General features: G+C 32.5%; 1 protein-coding gene and 2 long non-coding RNA genes across 12 annotated transcripts; 2 read left to right on the top strand and 1 right to left on the bottom strand.

Annotated features, from left to right (window-relative positions):
• Window positions 1–391: 391 nt before the first annotated feature.
• LOC149032322 (uncharacterized) lies at window positions 392–5,874 on the top strand. 5 transcript variants are annotated; one of them, XR_016176845.1, is made up of 4 exons: window positions 392–949; window positions 1,036–1,107; window positions 1,236–1,345; window positions 1,432–5,874. It is a non-coding gene; the product is annotated as an uncharacterized LOC149032322 (long non-coding RNA). The 5 variants fall into 5 exon arrangements; XR_016176844.1 differs by having other exon boundaries at window positions 1,036–1,145; XR_016176841.1 differs by having other exon boundaries at window positions 1,036–1,345.
• A 141-nt stretch (window positions 5,875–6,015) lies between these two features.
• On the bottom strand, window positions 6,016–12,120 carry LOC107073663 (uncharacterized). Of its 4 annotated transcripts, none has more exons than XM_089173367.1 (6): window positions 11,048–12,120; window positions 10,161–10,319; window positions 9,648–10,073; window positions 9,197–9,534; window positions 6,488–8,441; window positions 6,016–6,136 (listed from the first exon to the last, which is right to left on the bottom strand). In XM_089173367.1, exon 5 carries the CDS (start codon window positions 7,884–7,886, stop codon window positions 6,489–6,491), a length of 1,398 nt encoding a protein of 465 aa, XP_089029493.1. In that variant the 5' UTR covers window positions 7,887–8,441; window positions 9,197–9,534; window positions 9,648–10,073; window positions 10,161–10,319; window positions 11,048–12,120; the 3' UTR covers window positions 6,016–6,136; window position 6,488. The 4 variants fall into 4 exon arrangements, with proteins under 4 accessions (XP_089029493.1, XP_089029494.1, XP_089029495.1 ...); XM_089173368.1 differs by having other exon boundaries at window positions 10,161–10,305; XM_089173369.1 differs by lacking the exon at window positions 11,048–12,120 and having other exon boundaries at window positions 6,488–6,913; window positions 6,983–8,441; window positions 10,161–10,595.
• A 140-nt stretch (window positions 12,121–12,260) lies between these two features.
• On the top strand, window positions 12,261–14,672 carry LOC107073633 (uncharacterized). 3 transcript variants are annotated; one of them, XR_001476782.2, is made up of 5 exons: window positions 12,261–12,275; window positions 12,398–12,762; window positions 12,912–13,035; window positions 13,528–13,732; window positions 14,109–14,672. It is a non-coding gene; the product is annotated as an uncharacterized LOC107073633 (long non-coding RNA). The 3 variants fall into 3 exon arrangements; XR_016176837.1 differs by lacking the exon at window positions 12,261–12,275 and adding an exon at window positions 13,356–13,422 and having other exon boundaries at window positions 12,548–12,762; XR_016176836.1 differs by lacking the exon at window positions 12,261–12,275 and having other exon boundaries at window positions 12,555–12,762; window positions 14,095–14,672.
• The last annotated feature ends 5,720 nt before the right edge of the window (window positions 14,673–20,392 follow it).

The raw sequence follows: 20,392 nt of genomic DNA, 5'->3' as shown, positions 1-20,392 counted from the left end.
TACAATTAATAGCATAAATCTAGTCGATAAATTTCCCTTAAGTTTAGTGTGGACTAATAGGTATAGTTAAAATATTTATTCTTGTATTTCTATAGACGCAACACGTGCTTTATATCAGTACAGATAACAATTTTTTATGTGTTTTAAATTCTTACTTATATTGATGATTGATATTAAGTAACTTTGAATATCTTCAAAAACATTGATTGTTTGTGAATATTTCTAATAAAAGTTCTTTTTATAATCTTTTTTAAATTATTTTTGTATCATTGAGATTTACTGAGGTATTTTTTATTTCCTTATAATATTATTTATAAATTATTACTCTCTCTCTCTCTCTCTCTCTCTTATTATTTAATAAATAATTACAAATAAATAATAATCAATAATCAGAAAATAATTAATTTATTTTAATTATGTCTAGTATAATAATTGTTTATACGTGAGGTTATATAGAAAATTAATTAATTTTCTATGGGTATGAATTTTGCAGACAAATTAAAAAAAAATTGATACTAACCCATGTAAAATAATATTTAAAAAATTGTAATTAAAAAACAAATGCGTATTTATATATGAGAGTTTTTAATATGTGCTTTTTTAACAATTTAAAAATTATATTCTTAATATGAGTATTTTATTTTTTTATTTGCTTGCTGTCTGGTTAATTTACACTCATAATTTTCTACACTTTTCATGTTAACATTGAATATACTGAGTGTTTATTATAATTTTTTTAATTAAGTTAAGTATTTGTTATAAAAAATTATTTATTATTATATTATCGAAGTGCGTATCACATAGCTAACTTAAAACACGGATGAAACCTGGGACCAGTTTCGCAATATTAAGCAAGCGACGCATAATTCGTTTTAAAACAAGTAGCAACACTATCTAAAATAGAAAATAGAAGAAATAAACAAAAAATGCTAAAGCATTAACGTCTGTGGTATGTACTTGGGAATAAATAGACTTAAAAGGGATTCCAAGCTAGGACGGAACTAATGAAAAATAAAAACAATAATTTAATTACAGAAATCCACAAATTAATTAAATTAATATGGAATAAGGAAGCATTCCCAGAACAATTGAAACCAATATATACTGGTTAGGTGCTTTTATTTACGCCGATTTCTAGGTTACGAGTTTAGTCATTTTTTTAAATCACTCCATATTCTAAAGAAGTTTTCACTTCAAAAAAAAGAAATTTTATTAGGTTATTATTTTGTTAATAGAAACAAATCAGCAAAAATGTGAAAATCATTAAAAGAGGATAAAAAGGTAAAAAATATGACAAATGTTTATAAGATAGAAAACTTTGAGTTACTGGAAGGCAAATTAAAAGGTAATATTGATGAAAAATTTAATCTCTTCTTTAATTGATATATCAATTGTAGACGATAAAACTAATTATTTAGTTCTTTCTTATAGCAATTGGAAAACTGTTGGCGGTTGCTAGGAAGATAACCGTTGACGGTTGTTTATGAAAAACCGTTGATGGTTACCAAGGAGAGAACCGTTGACGGTAACAATTAAAAACGGTTGTTGTGTTTTCAGTTCACAGCTGCGTGAGACGCTTTTGTTTTTAGGCAATGTAGATGAAAAGAAATACTTTCCACATACTGTATCTTTAAGACGGTAAGCCTCGCCGCGACTGCAAAAGTATAGTGTTGTACAAAAGTTTTTTTTTAAAGAAAACCGTTTCATAGAATGCCATTTTATAGGAGGGTTCCGCAATTATGAATCGTGTTATAAGATGCCGTGTTATAGGAATATTTCCTGCAATTTTTAATCGTGTTATAACGAAACTGTGTCATGAGATACCGTGTTGTTGGAGGGTTACCTGTATATGGTAACAATATTATAATAAAGAAATTCTACAATTATCTTACTCTTGATACTCTGCATTCGTCTCATTCTCTAAAAACTTAGTTTTTTGAAGGTTTCACTTCTAACACGTGTGTTTGCACACATGATATTTTTTCTCATTCTCTTTTTTTCGTTATTATAAGGTAAGCTTATGATAATGTTAAGTTCCAACTGAGCTATCACTGAGCTATTCCATCCTGGCGTACTCTTACTTTTTCCAAACACGAAAGAAAATTTTCTATCTAGCATCTTGCTGTAAATCTTGAAAACGGTTAATATTATATTTAACTGAAGAAAATGTTCTCCAAAGTGTTCTTTAGCCACCACTAATGACATTAACTGCATTCCTCATATTGTGTCGGACACCTAATTTTTTTATTTATTTCTTTTAAAACCTAAAATCTTCATATATTGTTATTTATCAACTTTGTAAATAATTCATATAATATACTATACTAAATAAACTATATTTTAAATTAACCCCTTAAGTTGCACGCTCGAGTTAACTCGAACGGCATTGTATTCTATGCTGCTATAAAAATTCTAAATAATTTTGTATTTTTTTAATTTTTTTGCCAAGATAATGTTCTAAATTGTTTTTTTACTTTAAAAAAATTGATTCTTTTGGTCGTTTTTTTCAAGAAAACTGCGTTAAGGTGTTAAGATGTATAATATGTAAAATTAACAATTTTGTTTTGTTTTTTTATAACAGCGTTATTTATCTGTTTATGAAGGACCTTGATAATATGTGGAAATTAGAAAGGATTGCTAGAGCGCGTGGAAACGATAAAATATTTAGGAGTCGTTTTGGATAAGGAACTTCAACTGATAGACCATTGTGAATATATGTTGAAAAGTCAATGTCACTGCTTGAAAAAAAGTGATTATTCGGAATTTTTATTAAAGAAAACTAATGCATGGAATGTTTTAATTTTCTAAAGAAATATTTGTGGATATGTAATGAATATATGACAAAATTTTTGGACTAAAAAATTGAAAATTAAGCGAGTTATTTGCAATCTCCCAAGACCAAAAAGAAAATCTCTTCACTGCTGCAGTATGCGTGCTTCCTTTTTTATTGCACCTTTTTTTGGAAGCAACTAAAATAAATAGTCATTGTTTGCAAATCCAAGAACTTGGATAACTAAAAATTTATTTAAAGATTCACAAGATTTGAATCATCACACCCTCAAAATACTTTTCCTACCATATAACACTACTTCGTTGCTCCAACCATTGGATCAAGGTATTACAGGTAGCCCTCCTATAACACGGTAGATAGATTCCTAAAAAATGCCGTGTTGTAGGAAATTTTTGCTTGTAAGCCATGGAGATGAAAAGCAATACTTTTCTCAACACTGTATCTTTAAGACTGCGAGCCTCGCTGCGGCTGTAGAAGTATAGCGTTGTACAAAGCTTTTTTAAAAGGAAATCGTGTTATAGGATGCCGTGTTGTAGGAGGGTTACCTGTAATTATACCTTTAAAACGTATTACATAAGAAGAACATTACAGTGGATTTTAAATGTAACCAATTCAAAATCAATTAATGTAATGGAAGCTTGAAAGAAATTTTCAATCAAACACTGTATCTACACCACATCTTTGCGCTAAAAGAACTGAAAACATCAACAGTTAAATGCGTGCTGGAAGAAAATATGGCCTTCTTCAGTTAAAATAGAAAATGTGCGTGAATCGTCACAAAATGAAATTGGTGGCATAGTGGAACTTGTTTTGTGAATATAGCTATTGAAGACGTTCAAGATTTATTAGTGGAAGAAGAAGTTGACGAAACAGATTTGATGGAAATGACATTCAAAGTTGTAAATCGAATCGATTCTAAGAACACTAGCACTAATGAAAATTTTACAGTTAATAATTTAACATTAAAAATATTACAAGAAGGCCTAGGCTTAGTAGAAAATCTCAAATCATTTTTCTTGAATGCAGATCCTTTCGCTGAAAGAAGCCGAAAATTCAAAACGGAGCTGCAAAACTGTCTAGCACAATACCGGGAAATTTACAATGAGCTGGTAAGAACTAGTAAGCAAAGTAAAATTAGAGATTTCTTAGAAGAGGGAAGAAAATGCAAGAACTTTAAATGAAGAAAAAAGTTGTGACAGGGAAGGCTATATTATTCCACCGAAAAAACGTTCTCGGATGAAGAAATTTATCAAATTAAAGTTACGTTAAATAAAAATAATACTTTTTGTTTTGCGTTATACATACATTTATAGATATAGATAGATAGATAGATACATTTTACTGCTTCCCCGAAGGGTTACACTCCTTTTACAATTATATCCTTAACCTATCTTAACACTACTGTCTCCCTCACTCCTCCCTTCCTCACTTCCCCCTCCACTCGTCCCACAGCCCCGCTTCTACCTCCCTCACTCCCAACCTTGTCCCTCCTTCCCTTCTCTTGTACTCTCCACCCTCTTCATCCATTCTTCCCCTATTCCACTCTCGTCCAAAATCTCTTTTATCTTCTCTTCTACTCCTTTCCCGTCCTCTCACCTATTGTTCTGATGCAGCCTTCTAACAAATGCTCTCACGTCTCTCTCTCCCATCCACACACCCTGCATCGTCTCCTCTCCTCCTTCTCCCAGTATCTCCCTTCCCCCATCTTATTCCCTAATCTGAACCTCGCCACTCTTCTTTTCCTCTCTTCACTCCACTTGCCTACCAAATATTTTGGTAACCCTTCCACTACCACTAGCTTGTACCATTTATTATATCTGGAGCTTTGTATTCTCTTCCACCTTTCTTCCTCCTGCCGATTTCTATCCTCCTTCTCAATCTCTTCCCAACTTTCAACAACCTCCTCCCTGTCCTGCACTATCCTCTCTTTAAACCTTTTCCTCCCTTCTTCCCATTTTGAAACTCATACTTCCACGCTCTCTTCGCTGCTCTTGTTCCCAATTTATCTCTTTTTCCCTCTTCTCTTACCATGTACCCTGGTGTCCTCCAATCTACTCCTAGTGTCCACCTCAAGTACCTTTCCTGTACCCCCCTCGATCTCTTTCCTCTCCTCCCACCCCCATATCTCCGCTCCATAGCTTAACACCGTCCACACCACCGTGTCAAAGAGCCACAACCTCCTCCCCTAATCCTTGCCGAACATTTTTCTCTCCAATCCCCAAACCTGCCTCATTGCTGCCCCTGCTTTCTTTACCCTATCCCTCAAGTGCGCTTCCTGTCCTCCATTCTTTCTGAATATATAGCCCAAATACTTGAACTCCTTCACCTCTTCTATCCTCTTCACTTTCCAATTCCAGTCTATTTCTCTATTTCTTCCACCTCCTCTCCTAAATTTTAGTATCTTTGTTTTCTCCACATTTACCTCTAACTTTTTCCTATCACAATACTCCTCCATCCTCCTCAGCATGCTTTCCATTTCTTCTTCTCTTTCCGCCAACAAGACCACATCATCCGCGTAACATACATTTATATTTTTAATAAAAATTAAGTTGTTTATGAAGAATTAAAGAAAAATAGTTATTTTTAATAAGTTTTCAAAACGTGATCTCCTTTTTGTATTGGTTTTAGGCCTTATACAATATGATTTTACACAACCCGGCATTTTCTAGGAACCTATCTACCGTGTTGTAGGAGGATTACCTGTACTATCTCCGAGTGGATCATAGAATGATGTTGGATTCAAATAAAAGTCTCTATGTTTTATATACAAATCAGAATTAATAGCCAAAAGCATAAATGATTTTGTCTCCAATATACACAAAGAACATTCACTCTGATTTTCAAGACCGTGAACATTATGATTCCAAAAACAAGAATTTATGGCTTCTAAAAGTGTTTGATTCTATAGGAATATGAAATAGCTATTATTAAATAAATTTATAAAATATAAATAGTTAATATATACAATATTATATATAGTTATAAATATAAATAGTAAATACTTCTATAAATTAATGATCTCCATATAAAATATGGGAAATGGCCAGATAGAATGAATGATCCGTAAGGATTTCATGGACGTTTATCACTACAGCTTTTATAATTTAAGGGTTCATTCTGGTTTCTACGCCGAAAAAAAAGGCTATTTTCACGATTTTTTTTTAGGCTTTGTAGAATACATATACATATGAAAGTTGTTGGGTGTGATAAATACACTCCAGAAGTACAAGAAAAAAATTTTTTTTATTGTTTTTAACGTTTTTTGACATCCAAAATGGCTGACAAACGTGAACCCGTCAAAAAAAGGTATGCTGTTGGCGGGCTCGAAATTTGAGAACGGGTGGTCTAAAACAAAAAAAATTAAACGGTTTTAAATTTAGTATGACAATGGCTATCGGGTATGCTAAAACTATCAATTTTTATGAAAGCAAAACAAAATGACAGCCATTTTTTCGAAAAAAAAAAATCGTTGATTTTTTTCGCAGTTTTTTGTAAAATAAAAATAGTAAAAATTAATATTTTGACTTGGTTGAGGCATGCGAGATAGCCATTCATGTGTAGAGTATGTGGTTAAAATTTCAGAAGGATCGGTTGAGTAGTTTCGGAGATATCATGCCCGCCAACCGAAAAAACGTTGTTTCGAGAAAAACGCGTTTAAAGTTTCTTTTAACAAATTTTTAAAAAGTCTGACTCTACCTTATTCTGCGATGCCTGCACCATACAGTATGCCTTCTGCTTCTTCAAAATACTCATTTTCTTCAACTCTAACCTTTTTTCGTTGTGTCCTGGCCTCTTTTAAAGATTCTCCGCTCAAACGATTGGCTGAACGCACACGCGTGTTGTCGCGGTGACTAGCGTAATTGACTGCGATAGGGCCAAGTTTTATCTCCAAAACGTGCATTATTTTTAGTATTGGGTCAAAACCTTCGTTAAATATACAAGCTGCCAATTGACAAGCTATTTCCACAATTTTTTTACCATTAAATAGATGTTTAGGCACCATAGCCCAAACGCATTTGTTGAAGCACTCATTATTATTTTGAGTGTTGCCACCTAAACATCTTTCAAGCAATTCTGGTTTTGTCAGGTCTTCGTACACTGGCTTTAATACTTCTTGGACATCTTTAGCGAGAGGAGGAGGATGTTTATAAGTATCAAGGGTTTTAGCTGCCTCAACTTTACGATACTTACACCAGTTGCTAGAACAGTATGTATGTTGCGGGTCATCATCAGTAGAAATTTTGTGATAGTACCCCGCCCAAATTTCCTTTCTCATGTTCTCAATTGAATTTTTATTTCTTTGAACAGCTAACCCATAGTTAGTCGACAATTCCTTCATCAACTTTATAGTCAATCGTTGAGTTTTAATCACTGGAACACTTTTTTTAATAACTTTTTTCTTTTTTACAACTTTCTTCGGTCCTTTTTTTGCAGCAGGTTTCTTGGCTTCCGCTTGTTTCAAAACTTTTTTCTTTTGAATCAGTGCTTTTCGTGCTTCATTAGCACGGTTGAAAACTCGTTTGGCAACATGTAAAACACACTCTAATTTTTTGATAACAAAATCTTCGCCGTAGGGAAAAACATTTAGCAACATTTGAAAAGTTTTCGTGTCGCCATCGCCGATATAAAAACCATATTTTACGGAGAACTTCTTGAGTGATCGAAGAAACATCTCCACGATACCATCAACCTCCATCTTCCCGGCACTACCTTCATGGTTTATCGTACAATGCGTTTTATGCTGTTCGTACCAGGCAAGATAGTTTACTTCCTTCACTTTTCTTTTCCACATCTCACATCCCTTACAGTAAGTTGACCTTATAGAAACGACGACAATTTTTCCACTGTATTTTAAAATTAGAGAAACTATTCCAATCAACGAAGAGAATCCTCTTTTGGCCCAAGAGCCGTCGCCAGAAACAGACAGAATATCCTCTGGTTCTCCTCGTATCTTGTTTTCGAGTTGCTCTTCGGTGACGGCTTTATGCGACACTACGTTAAAAACAGTATTGACCGCGATTAGTATAAAGTCAACGATTCCATAATATGCAGAGATACTTAAACCTTTTCCGAGGTCCATAAGTTTGCAAAACATATTTATACCATGCACACCAATACCAAAAAACCTTTCCAAAAAAAAGAATATAGCGAAAAAAACTGAATACTAGTTTTGTTTTCCTACACCATTCTGAATAATATGCAGAGACATTTCCACTTAAACAACCGTTTATGGTTTGTCTCCTCTCTCTGTAATATCTCTGTGTTTGGGTCGCAAAATAATATACTTAGACTGTTCGGATCGTTCTAAAATTTTTGTATGATAATTCTACATATGTCTACTTTCGAAAAATGCAAAAAAAAAAAAATTAATTTTTTCAAAATTATAAACCAGAATGAACCCTTAATTATCTGTTTGGACAGGTATAATCTTCTGACGAATAAGAATCTGGATATTCTTGTCTAGTATTTTTTTCCAATAGAACGCCATTGATATTGTTATTATTTTGCAAACGTAGAAGGATATATCTGGTAAACATTGAAAATGGTAAGACCGCAGTATATGGGTCTGTAATTGCTTTAGTTTGCAACCATATGACGTCATCTTCTTGTTCTATTAAATGTATTACTCCTATGCTACCAAATCTACTTCCTGCAACAAAAAAATACAATAAATATTAAAAGTTTGAAAGCTATTAAAAGGTTTAATATGATTGTGGAATTATTTAAAAGAACAGCCGAATTTATGTGTTCCTTTGTGTCTTCCAAAACAATCAGCAGCTCCATCGACTAACACATAAATTATATCCTTGATTCTTTTGGCATTGACTGCAATAATTAATTTTATTTAAAAAATTATTTTAATATGAAGAAGTAATTTTAAATACACCTATCCTCCGATTTACATTAAATATAGATAGGTTCCTTAAAAAATCATGTAAACCGAAATCGTAGATTTTTATACGTAAAACTGTGTCAATTGAAAACCAACTAAAATGTATATAATTCAGTGATTTTATTTCAACATAAAATAAAATTAAATAAATATATTTAAAAATAAACAAAACTAACAGTCTATTCATAAAATTATAAAAATATAAAGGTATATGTTTGTAATTTATTTTATATATAGAAAAAAGAAGTATAAATTACAAAATTTAACCAAAAACTTAATAACTGTTATATCGCTTTCGTAGACTATTAATCTTTTATTTATGGTTGGTATGACGTCACTTTCATCACTCAATACTATTTGATGTGATTCAAATTCGATGTTAAATAAATAAGAAACAATTTTAGACTGGTAAGCCTTGCTAACGAAATCCATAATTAACAATTGTGTTTGGTTTTTGATCAAATCTTTATAATACCTCCTTATATTGAATTAAATGTTAAGTAATATCTTACTGAAATAGGAAAGCTCGTTCAACAATCGGGTCATTTTCTACAAAATGATTACCCAATTTTTTTCCTAATTCATGTCCTTCATGGATGACTTTTGATGTGAAGGCAACTGGTTCAGACTCCTCGATCCGAACCGGGGGCATATTTAGAAACCATGTAAAAGTGAAATCATGTAAATAAAATACCACGTCAATCGGGGGATATGTTTGTACATTATCAAGCCTTTCTTTTGGTTGGTAAGATGTTGGATGTCTTTACTAATTGTCACTAATTAGGTGCATTTTTGTTGAGATAATAATAGATATTACATTTCTTTGCATTAGTTTTAGGCATCTCGAAAACTGAAACAGAAATTTAAATGTATACTGATATTGGTCAATACGAAAGCTGCAAAAGTTAAATAAAACGTATAAAACGTATTTTATATTTAATATAATATAATACTTTGACTTACTTTAGCATGTATACGTATATATTATATGTATTTTGGTATCCTCTGTCGCATTTGAATTTCAAACATATTTTTTCGTTTTATTGAATCATATGCTTTTTGAAAATCAATATAAAATTGGTGTACTGGCTAATTCAATTCCCATTTTTCTCCAAAATCTGCCGAATAGTAAAGATTTGGTCTGTAGTCGATCTATTTTTCCTAAAACCGCACTTGTGATCCCCCATTATCTCGTCTGCATATGGTACCATCCTTGTTAATAAAATATTCGACAGGACTTTATAACACGTGGGTAGGAGTGAGATGCCCTGGTAATTATTGCAGTTCAATTTCTCCTCCTTTTTAAAAATCAGTATTAAATAGTGGACTCTTTCCATTGTTCTGGGAATGCTTCCTTATTCCATATTAATTTAATTAATTTGTGGATTTCTGTAATTAAATTATTGTTTTTATTTTTCATTAGTTCCGTCCTAGCTTGGAATCCCTTTTTAAGTCTATTTATTCCCAAGTACATACCACAGACGTTAATGCTTTAGCATTTTTTGTTTATTTCTTCTATTTTCTATTTTAGATAGTGTTGCTACTTGTTTTAAAACGAATTATGCGTCGCTTGCTTAATATTGCGAAACTGGTCCCAGGTTTCATCCGTGTTTTAAGTTAGCTATGTGATACGCACTTCGATAATATAATAATAAATAATTTTTTATAACAAATACTTAACTTAATTAAAAAAATTATAATAAACACTCAGTATATTCAATGTTAACATGAAAAGTGTAGAAAATTATGAGTGTAAATTAACCAGACAGCAAGCAAATAAAAAAATAAAATACTCATATTAAGAATATAATTTTTAAATTGTTAAAAAAGCACATATTAAAAACTCTCATATATAAATACGCATTTGTTTTTTAATTACAATTTTTTAAATATTATTTTACATGGGTTAGTATCAATTTTTTTTAATTTGTCTGCAAAATTCATACCCATAGAAAATTAATTAATTTTCTATATAACCTCACGTATAAACAATTATTATACTAGACATAATTAAAATAAATTAATTATTTTCTGATTATTGATTATTATTTATTTGTAATTATTTATTAAATAATAAAGAGAGAGAGAGAGAGAGAGAGTAATAATTTATAAATAATATTATAAGGAAATAAAAAATACCTCAGTAAATCTCAATGATACAAAAATAATTTAAAAAAGATTATAAAAAGAACTTTTATTAGAAATATTCACAAACAATCAATGTTTTTGAAGATATTCAAAGTTACTTAATATCAATCATCAATATAAGTAAGAATTTAAAACACATAAAAAATTGTTATCTGTACTGATATAAAGCACGTGTTGCGTCTATAGAAATACAAGAATAAATATTTTAACTATACCTATTAGTCCACACTAAACTTAAGGGAAATTTATCGACTAGATTTATGCTATTAATTGTATGTTGCTATGCCACCGCATCGTAAAAATTCACTCTTATCGTTTTTTCTATAACGTGTTAAAAGAAATATAACTTTAAAAAGTGATACGTCTCGTATGAACAAACAAACAAACAAACAAACAAACAAGCAAACAAACAAACAAACAAACAAACAAACAAACAAACAAACAAACAAACAAACAAACAAACAAACAAACGAACGAACGAACGAACGAGCGAACGCGGCAATGAAACGCTCCTCATTGGTTTGGCAGCGCGTATTGTGACATGATAAGTGTGCGACAAAAAGTAAAAGAGATAGGATACTATAGACGGAGCGCTGCCTCTTTCCCATCTTTGTTTTCTTTAAATACATAAATATATGTGACTATGACGTATCGAGTAGCCATATTCCGAAGAAAGAATGTTTTTTAAAAAATTACTGCTGATTTTCATCAAGAACTGATAAGTCAAGCTGATAAAGAAAACAATAAAATACAATCATAAGTATTACATAAATGGACTTGGTTAGAGAGGGAGTGTATGTGAGAGGTAAGCGTGGGTTACAAGTGCGATTAGAAGTAAGATTAGAGAGGGATTTCGAAGAGAGAGAAAGCTAGTTTTAGAGTGAGAGGAAAGAGTAGGCGAAGAGATACCAGGAGTGTGGGCGAGGAAGAGTGGTGCTAGAGGATAGTGAGGGCGAGGAAGAAGAAAAGTGGTGAAATAGATTAGGAAACGAGCGCGGAAAATGGTAGGAGTGCGAGGCGCTAATGCGAGCGGGAGAAAAGAGAACGAAGTCGGCAAAACAGGAACCGACACGAAAGAAGAGGTTAAGGAGAAGGAGGGTCTAGCCAACGAATGCGGAAAGAGGCAGCAAAGGGGGAGACGATAGAACAATATAGTTTAGGAACCGGCTGCAAAATTAATGCACTCATCGAGTTTTTGCTAAAAACCTAATTTTTACGTATATTTATGATTAGAAGAATATATATCTACCAAATTGCCTATCAAAATGTGGCCGCTAGTATTTTAAATTAAATTATTGTTAATTAATTTTTCGGAAAAAAATTCAATCACTTGTTTTTAAAATAAAATATCATCTACTTCACGGCAAAATATATAAAGACTTTGAAAAATCACGGTTGCCGTTGCGCACTTGGCCGCACCTCTTCGCAGCCAGGTATAAACAGGTATGATTTTGACATATTTTTACGTTTATAACGTACATTTATTATTTATATATCAAATTAAAGCTAATTTTTTCTATTTATTATGATATACGGTTGCTTAATTAAATCTGGCCGCAAATAAGGGTTGCTGGCTGTTAAAGATGGTAAATATTAAAGGTAGAGTGAGAGAGAGTTAGTACGCAACATCATTTGTCAGACGAGGATAGCGATTGCCAGCTTTACGACACTTTAAAGCCACTGCGCATGCGTCAAACGCTAATGTTCTCAATTGAATAGCTGCGACATTATTATACTAACTCCGCTGTTTTGGAGCTACTGTTTGCACCGTTGGTTTTTACTCTTTCGATTTACATATATGATAATATATTTTCTTAATTTAGTATAACGCTATTAAATTGGTCAAAATATTAATTAAATGTGGCAGAAAGTATAGAGTCCGTCAAAAGTTGATCCTAACCTTTAATTCATTTACTACTAATCAATAAAGGTATTTTAAAATTATTTTCATTCTTTTTATTCATAAAATATTCTTCATATAAAATTAGAAGAATGTAATTTTTTAGATGTTAATTATTAATAAGCAGGTGAACATAACTATTTTTATAAAATAATATCTTTTTAATATGTTCATAAAAGCAATGATCTTCATCAATATCTTTGGGCAATTGGTTTACCATTACATTGGCTTAGATTGATACGTTACGAATCAAATAAGAATATCAGGTCAACGTTTTCAAGAGTATTAAGAGTGTCGAAAGAGGCAAGTAGATAATGCCATTAGTGGCAGTTAGCAAAGGTTTTTTTCAATTTTTAAATGTACACTCTGAAATCTACTTAACTCGTAGCAAATTATATGAATATTTCATAAGTGTAGAATAATCTTCCATAAATGTAAAAAATATAAGGTTATTTTTTTTTCTTAAGCAATATATGACATCACATTACTTTTAAAAAAAATTTTAATTTTTTATTGTTGAATTAAGTCATCTTCATTCTGAATTAAATCATGAGAATTATTTTTTATTTAATAAAAATTTGTATTATTTATTATAAATTTGTAAACTTCGACTTCTCGTGTAGTGGAGTTTCGAGAAAGAGTTTAAATTGAAAAATTGCCTTTGATTGTGACTTCATGTGCTACACAGAGGTACATTTAATTAATTTACATGTCAAGATAATTTATAAATAACAATATATAAATATCTTTATTTATTTAGTTTCTTTTTATAATATTTGTTCATTATAATTTCAGAAAGCAACAATGAAGATTTGATCAATTTGTTAATAATCAAGAAAATTTTATTGAAGATTATTGATCTCAGCCAATTCAATATTTTGTCAACAATATTAGTATAGGATTTAATGAAGTAATGTCAGAGTAATGTTCACCATGACTTCATTAGGATTTCAGTCATCTCAAACTGATGGAAACATTGTTGATATAGTATCTAACAAAGGTAATTTTGTAACTAACATAAAAGTTGGTGAAAAGATAATTATTGAAAATAATGATAGATTTGTAGCGGATTCAAGCATTCAAATCTATACTTAATACCATCAAAATGCCAAAGCGCATGTTAATTTTTCTGCTTCTACTAACATTCTACTATTGGTAGGATGTTTTAGAAGTTTTTGAAAATATTCGGTGAAAACTTGCTTATAACGAAAATTATCTTTTCTGGAATTTGCGTCTTATAATTACCTCTCTGTTCACATTGAAGTATGTCAGAAATATCAAAAGCTAGAAAAATTGACAGATTAAATGGAGAAAATTATAGGACATGGAAATTTGCAGCAAAGATGTATCTTATTTAAAAAGATTTGTGGCCGTAGGTAACCGGAGATGCAAAGTTAAAGGCAGACAAGACAGCAGAAGAACGACAAGCACATAATAGTGTGACTGATAAGGCACCTGCTACAATTATATTAACCGTTGAAGCAGACTAACAGATACATATTGTTGATTGTAAGACTGCTGAGGAAGCTGGGATAAACCTTAAGCAGGTATATGAACCGAAATTTAAACAGAGAATAATGCAACTAAAAGGGAAATGATAAGAATACAGCTTAAAGAAGGTAAGTAAATGACATCATACTTATCTAGAATGAAAATAGCAGCTGATTACTCACAAGATGCTGGGTTAGAAAGGAAAGATGAGGACATTGCTTATGTAATGCTATCAGGGTTGCCTGACTTATATGATTCTCTAACCATGTCGTTAGCTAATTTAGATAACAAGAAGTTCACTTCAACAGAAAGTAAGAAATTTTTATTGATGAAATATGAAAGAAGAATGTCCAAAGATGAGGACAAAGAATCCAAAGAAGAAGTTTCCGCTTTCCAAGTGTGCAAGACTGTAGGTCGTCGTTGTTTTAAATATATACAGGGTAAGTGTTTTTCACTTCTAAATGCAGTGTCCCATTTTTGAGACATTGGCGAAATGTATTATAAAGTACCTATTAGAAGTTTTTTTTATAACGACAGGTGAAATCCAGTTGGTCGAATTGCATCGTCATTTGACGCTAAGTGGTGGTGTAATTAAAGTAGAAGTGTTGTAATACAGTAGTGTTGGAAAGGGTTAAAAAATAGTCAAAGAAAAAGGAGATATGTAGGAAGGTGAGGGGGGATTCTTCTCGACTTAGCTGTTTCGAAAGAAAGTACCGGTTTATCGGTAACACTGAGACTATGTTCTCCTTCAAACTTTTGTTCCTTTTAATAGAAAGATTGGAGACCACGAAAATCAAAGAAAGAAAGAGAAAGTGAAAAAGAAATAGGAAAACGAAAAGGAAAGGGAATAAATAAGGATAAAGAGGAAGGAGGATCCTTTTTGTTCTTCGGTAAAATCATTAAGAGGTTACATGGGTTTCATCCGGGTAAAAACGGCGTATTTTCAAGATTTTTTTTTCATATAATATATAAAATATTTGATTCAAATTCTTTATTATCTTAAAGATACATATTTATTAAACATTTTCTGAATTTAAAAAAAAAAATATTAAAAACTCTGCTATTGTGACGTCATTCCCGGCGAGCCCTCGGAAAAAAGGTGCATTAGCGTTGACAGCAGAACTCCAAGCAGGATCATCTAAAGTGAAAAAAAAAATACTTGTTATAGTTAAGGCTTCAAACTAGAAATTGGACGAAGGAAAAAAAAATGAAAATTGGATGTTTGACAGCGGTTTTTACAAAAAAATGCAGAATTCAGTAAAAATTCCGCGGCATTTAAAAGAAAAAAAAATAGTTGTAATAAAAAAAAAATCCTTCGTCCAAGTCCTTGTAAATTGTATCTCGAAGACCTGTTTAAAATTTCATCGAGATCGGTAAAGTAGCAAGTCGAGAAATCTTGACAACCGACTTTGAAAACATAGTTTTGAGAAAAACACGTTTAAAGTTTTGAGGGACCATAGAACAGGAAAAAAAATTTTTTTTCTTGACTTACATTGAATCGTCGATTCCTGGGCCATAAAGTAATGAGTCTGTTGCATCTGCAATGTCCTCAGCATCCTTTTGTTCCTGTCTATGACGAATCCTGGCTTCACGAATCTCTTTCGCAGATTTTTTCTCGGCGGCGCAGATACGGTTTTCGTCAGCATTTCGGGCATATTCGTGGGAATTTGGGCCAAGTCTCCGTTTCTTGGGTCGATCTTTTCTACGAGCACCGTCCACTTATTGAGATCTTGAAACTTTAGGCATTTTTTAAATATAACTTACTTTGGACACTTATAACCTCAAAATAAACCTCGTGGTTCAACAAGTAATCACCAAATGAAGTATTTCAACTAGTTACCCTTAGAAGATGAGAAAAATAACCAAGGACGAATGAACAATAGGCGAGCAGCTGCTCTTTTATAACTACGGCAAGCGGAGCCCAGCAGGTAGCCTTGAGCGCGCCACTTTAAAGGCTGTATCTCTGAAACTATTACTCGGATCAAGTTAAAATTTTCGGATAATATTCTAGAGATGTTGTTGATTTTAATAAGCAACAACAAAAAATCGATTTTTTGAATCCGTGAAACCCATGTAACCCCTTAAGGCGTAGGACTTTGTTACTGTCGTTATTATCTCGTTACTATCTTTATATACTGTTCATCTACGAGCCCCGGTAGTTTTACTACTGTAAAAGATATATTAGTTGCAGTAGAGCTTACATACCAATTTTTCTCTCCTCACCTTCCCCCTTCCTTTATTCTTATTGTTAGTAAGTTGACGCAATAGTTAAGAGAACTCTCACTTCAACGTGTTACTCGAAGAGTAACACGTTTGTGAGACTCACAGATTAGGAAGAAAAAAAGTAACAAAAGAGGATCTAAATCCTAAGACAAGAGAGTGCCCACTTATGCCAGAAGTTATGCTTACATAACTACCTTATCGATAAGTTACACATGAACCGCATATCGCCATGTGTACTGACACACCTATTACCGACACCTCCCCTCGAGATGCGGGTCCATCTCGCAAGCTATGACGAGTTACTTCCGACTCCCAACATCCCTACGCATCGCCAGAACTTGTGACTGGGCAATGGTGCAAGAAAGAGAAGGGTAGGAAGTTCAGAAAGTCGGTTGCACCCGAATTTATTTGTGTCCTTGAAGGCCAGTTCTTTTCTTCTTTCACTGTAAGAGAGCAAAGTGGGATGCTCGTTCATCGTCCAGTTAGCTTTTCAACCCTTACCGTTCGCCCTTTTTACGATTTTCCATCCACTCTACTACTAGCTAGCTTTTCTATTTTCTCATATACTTATTTCATTCTTTTTATTTACCGAATTTAAATTCTATGTTACATTTTTTTTCTTCTACAATGGTAGTTGATACGAAATTTCGAAATATCTCGACAAATAAATGACGTAAAAATTATGCGAAATATTGTATTCTTTATAAAATAAAATAATAATATACAAATTATTGTTTGTTTTTTTTTTCTTAGAAAATCTTTTATTAGAAGCGAATTATTTACTCATTAATAATTCATTAATTACATTAGAATTCATTTCAGAAGTTGATAGAAGAATTCAAATTCATTTTTAGTTTAAATTTTTTTATTTAACTAGATTGTGTTTTCCACTGTGTTAGCATAACAGCTGCAAGTCTCGGGGAAGGAAAACTAGTTTGTAGTGGTCCCCGGGGTGGGTGGGTCCCAGTCACCACGACACAGCGCGTCTTCAGGTTGCGAATAGAGGAAGGGCCTCTTGGTCCTGCATAATGACGGAGGTAAGTTGCGAATAAATTGAATAAGCTGTCGCAGACAGCCGACTTGGAATTAGCCCTCCTGTTCGGGGGTTGGGCGTAGGGCTGAGTACCCCACTCCTTAAAAAGACTTTATCGAGAAACAAATAAAACCGCTATGAATTCTACTCGGGTACAATTTTCCTGAGAAGAACTAGTCCCCCGTTCGGATCTCTGGGTGGGGACTACCTTGAGAAATTCGTGTCGGGTAAAGTCAAAAAACGTAAGGGATTTTAAAGACGGCACCTGGAACGTGCGAAACCTTTTCAGATCCGGGGCGTTCTAGGTGATTTTCGGGGAGGTCGAGAAGTACGGGGTTGAAATCGTCGCGCTACAAGAGACTCGATGGGCTGGGGAAGGTTTGGTCAACGCGAGGGCGTAAAGGCTTTACTATGGAGGTTGAAGACGTGATTGAGAAATGCTTTTTCATCTCAATAGCCTACCACACTTCGAGACCCTTTATTATTTATAACGTGTCTCGTCTTTATTCTTTGGACCACAAACTTATTTTTCTAAATACTTTAGTCTCAATTAAGACCTGAACAACGAAAAATCTAAAAAATGCATTGAATCGTATCGCTCTCTCAGCTTATCGAACTGTGTACACTACGTGTCTCAGATTTCAGCTCTGTGGTAAGCTCCACCGATTCACACTAGGCATTCAACATCTTAAAAATGTTTTTATTTTATGGAAAAATTACTATAATTTTCTTAAATACGCAAATAAAACAATTAATAATGTAATTTTCTTATATGCATGGGTCAGTACAAGTCTTTGGGTATTTTTTATAAAAACATATAAAAATCAACTTTAATAGACATATTTTGTCTTTATGTATCAAATATATGTTATAAAGAAGCAAAATAAAAATGTGACAGTAATTTACTTCCTTTTGAATGGAATTTGTCAGCTGCTACTAATGTATCCTACAGTATTCTCTAATTCTTTTTCTCTGATGTATCAAGTAATCCTTCTTTTTTCAAAATATTTCAGACAATACAATTATTATATATTCTATGTTATTATTCTTGCGAAATAAAGAGTTTAATACTAATTTTTCAATAAAATAAAAACATTTTTAAATAGAAACAGAAAAATAGAAAATTGGAAATAGAAAAAAAAATTAGAAAAATAAAAAAGAAATGAGACGTATATGTATACCTTCCAGATTCACACAGACAGACTTACATACCTATACAACTTACAAAGCCAGACTTAAAACCTTTTTTCTTTATTTCGATCTGTTACGCGGAAATGTTCACGTGAAGTTAAATTCGCGTCGATTTCCGGATAACGTAAGAATTCGGCCTATTGAATTCTTGTGATTGTATTAAAAAAAGGATTTCCAAGTTTTGGAAAGAATAACTTTTATTTACAACAGATTTACGTTCGGATACAAAACGACTTACAAGCGTAACGGCCAGGATAGAAGAGAGTTTCGGATGTCGAAGGAGCCCCTTTTAAAGGAAATCGGAACAAGGAATGTTCTAGAAGAAGGGCGTTTTTTCATAAGTTAAGGGATTCTTATTGGTGTTCTCACGGTGCAGTGGGGGATTGTTTAAAATTCCAAATTTTATGTTCGGCGTGAAAAAGTAGAAACGGATGTTCCTTAAATTAGTATGCAGCGCAAGTGTAGGTTTTATCTACTAGCCCTAGCAGGTTAAGACAGGTTTTCCAAGGGATCAAGATAATACATCTAAGCAGGTATAGTTCACGTTGGGCCTAACAGATCGTCGGTTCGTTTGGACCTTATACTTTTTTTGCATACCTACGTGCTTATCTCTGTTTATATTTCTATCCTTCTATCGCTCCTTCATACAAACAGATATATTATTGAAATTATTCTATATGTGTCCACGCTTCGTAGTATGCAGTCGCACACAAACACACACACATACAACCAGGAGCGATAACTACGAAGCAGAGCATAAAGAGGAGACCAAGAATAGGAAAAACTATATAGCTATATTCTGTCTCATTCGCTCACAAGCTCAATTCTATATGTTTGTCTCTTTTTCTCTTCTTACTAAATATCGTATGTATGCGACAAAAGTATAAGGTCCAAACGAACCGACGGTTGAAATAAAGAAAAAAGTTGCGTCGTCTGTTTTTTTTTACAAAAAACTTGTCATTTCTTTTCGATTTAAAAATGTTTTCATTTTATTGAAAAATTAATATTAAATTCTTTATTTCGCAAATATTATAATTAACAATTATGAAATATATAGAATACAATAATTGTATTGTCTGCAATATTTTACAAAAAAAAATGAAATGATTATCAGATACATCAGAGAGAAAAAATTAAACAACATTTTAGAATATTGTGACGTTCCGCCACGATTCGCCACCAAAATTTTTCGCAGTGATTCAAATCCAGTTGTGCGAGACATCATTCCAGTAGTTCACCAAATAACAATAGAAACAATTATAAGTAGTACATATAAAAGAATAACTATTACTGGTAACTCTCAAATATTCGTTCTCCTTATTGAAATAAACTATTGGAAGGACTGTCCCGTGCAAAGCACAAGTTGGAACCATAAAAACATCCCTTGAAGAATCTCTTTCTAGAATAATAAATACCAGTTTTATACATTAAAATCCGACACTACTCCAAGATTTCTCCGTGGCGCCAGTAATATTTATTGCCGAACAGGGACCTTCCTTGTAACCAACGTTAAGGGATATCAAAGAGTAAATAAATGTTAAAGGAAAAGGGTCAAGTTCGAGACTCGCTATGTAACGAACTAAAAGGTTTTAATAGCCATCAATATGCTCCAATTTTCTTGCGTGGGCCCATCTACTAGCTCATAAATCTTATCAACGCATAGGCATAAAAGGTCCACTAATAAAAGAAAGGCCCCCCCTTCCCCAAAAAATTTCCTGCACC

This window comes from Polistes dominula, unplaced genomic scaffold (genome assembly GCF_049000335.1).
Source record: "Polistes dominula isolate Pdom_NZ unplaced genomic scaffold, Pdom_raw_medaka contig_514, whole genome shotgun sequence".
NCBI classification, from domain to species: Eukaryota; Metazoa; Arthropoda; class Insecta; order Hymenoptera; family Vespidae; genus Polistes; species Polistes dominula.
The sequence above is the reverse complement of the archived record's forward strand: the minus strand, read 5'-3'. Positions and strand labels throughout refer to the sequence as shown.

Bases quoted from the DNA above. Each gene is read 5' to 3' on its own strand.
- LOC107073663 (XM_089173367.1), bottom strand. From the start codon at position 7,886: ATGTTTTGCAAACTTATGGACCTCGGAAAAGGTTTAAGTATCTCTGCA.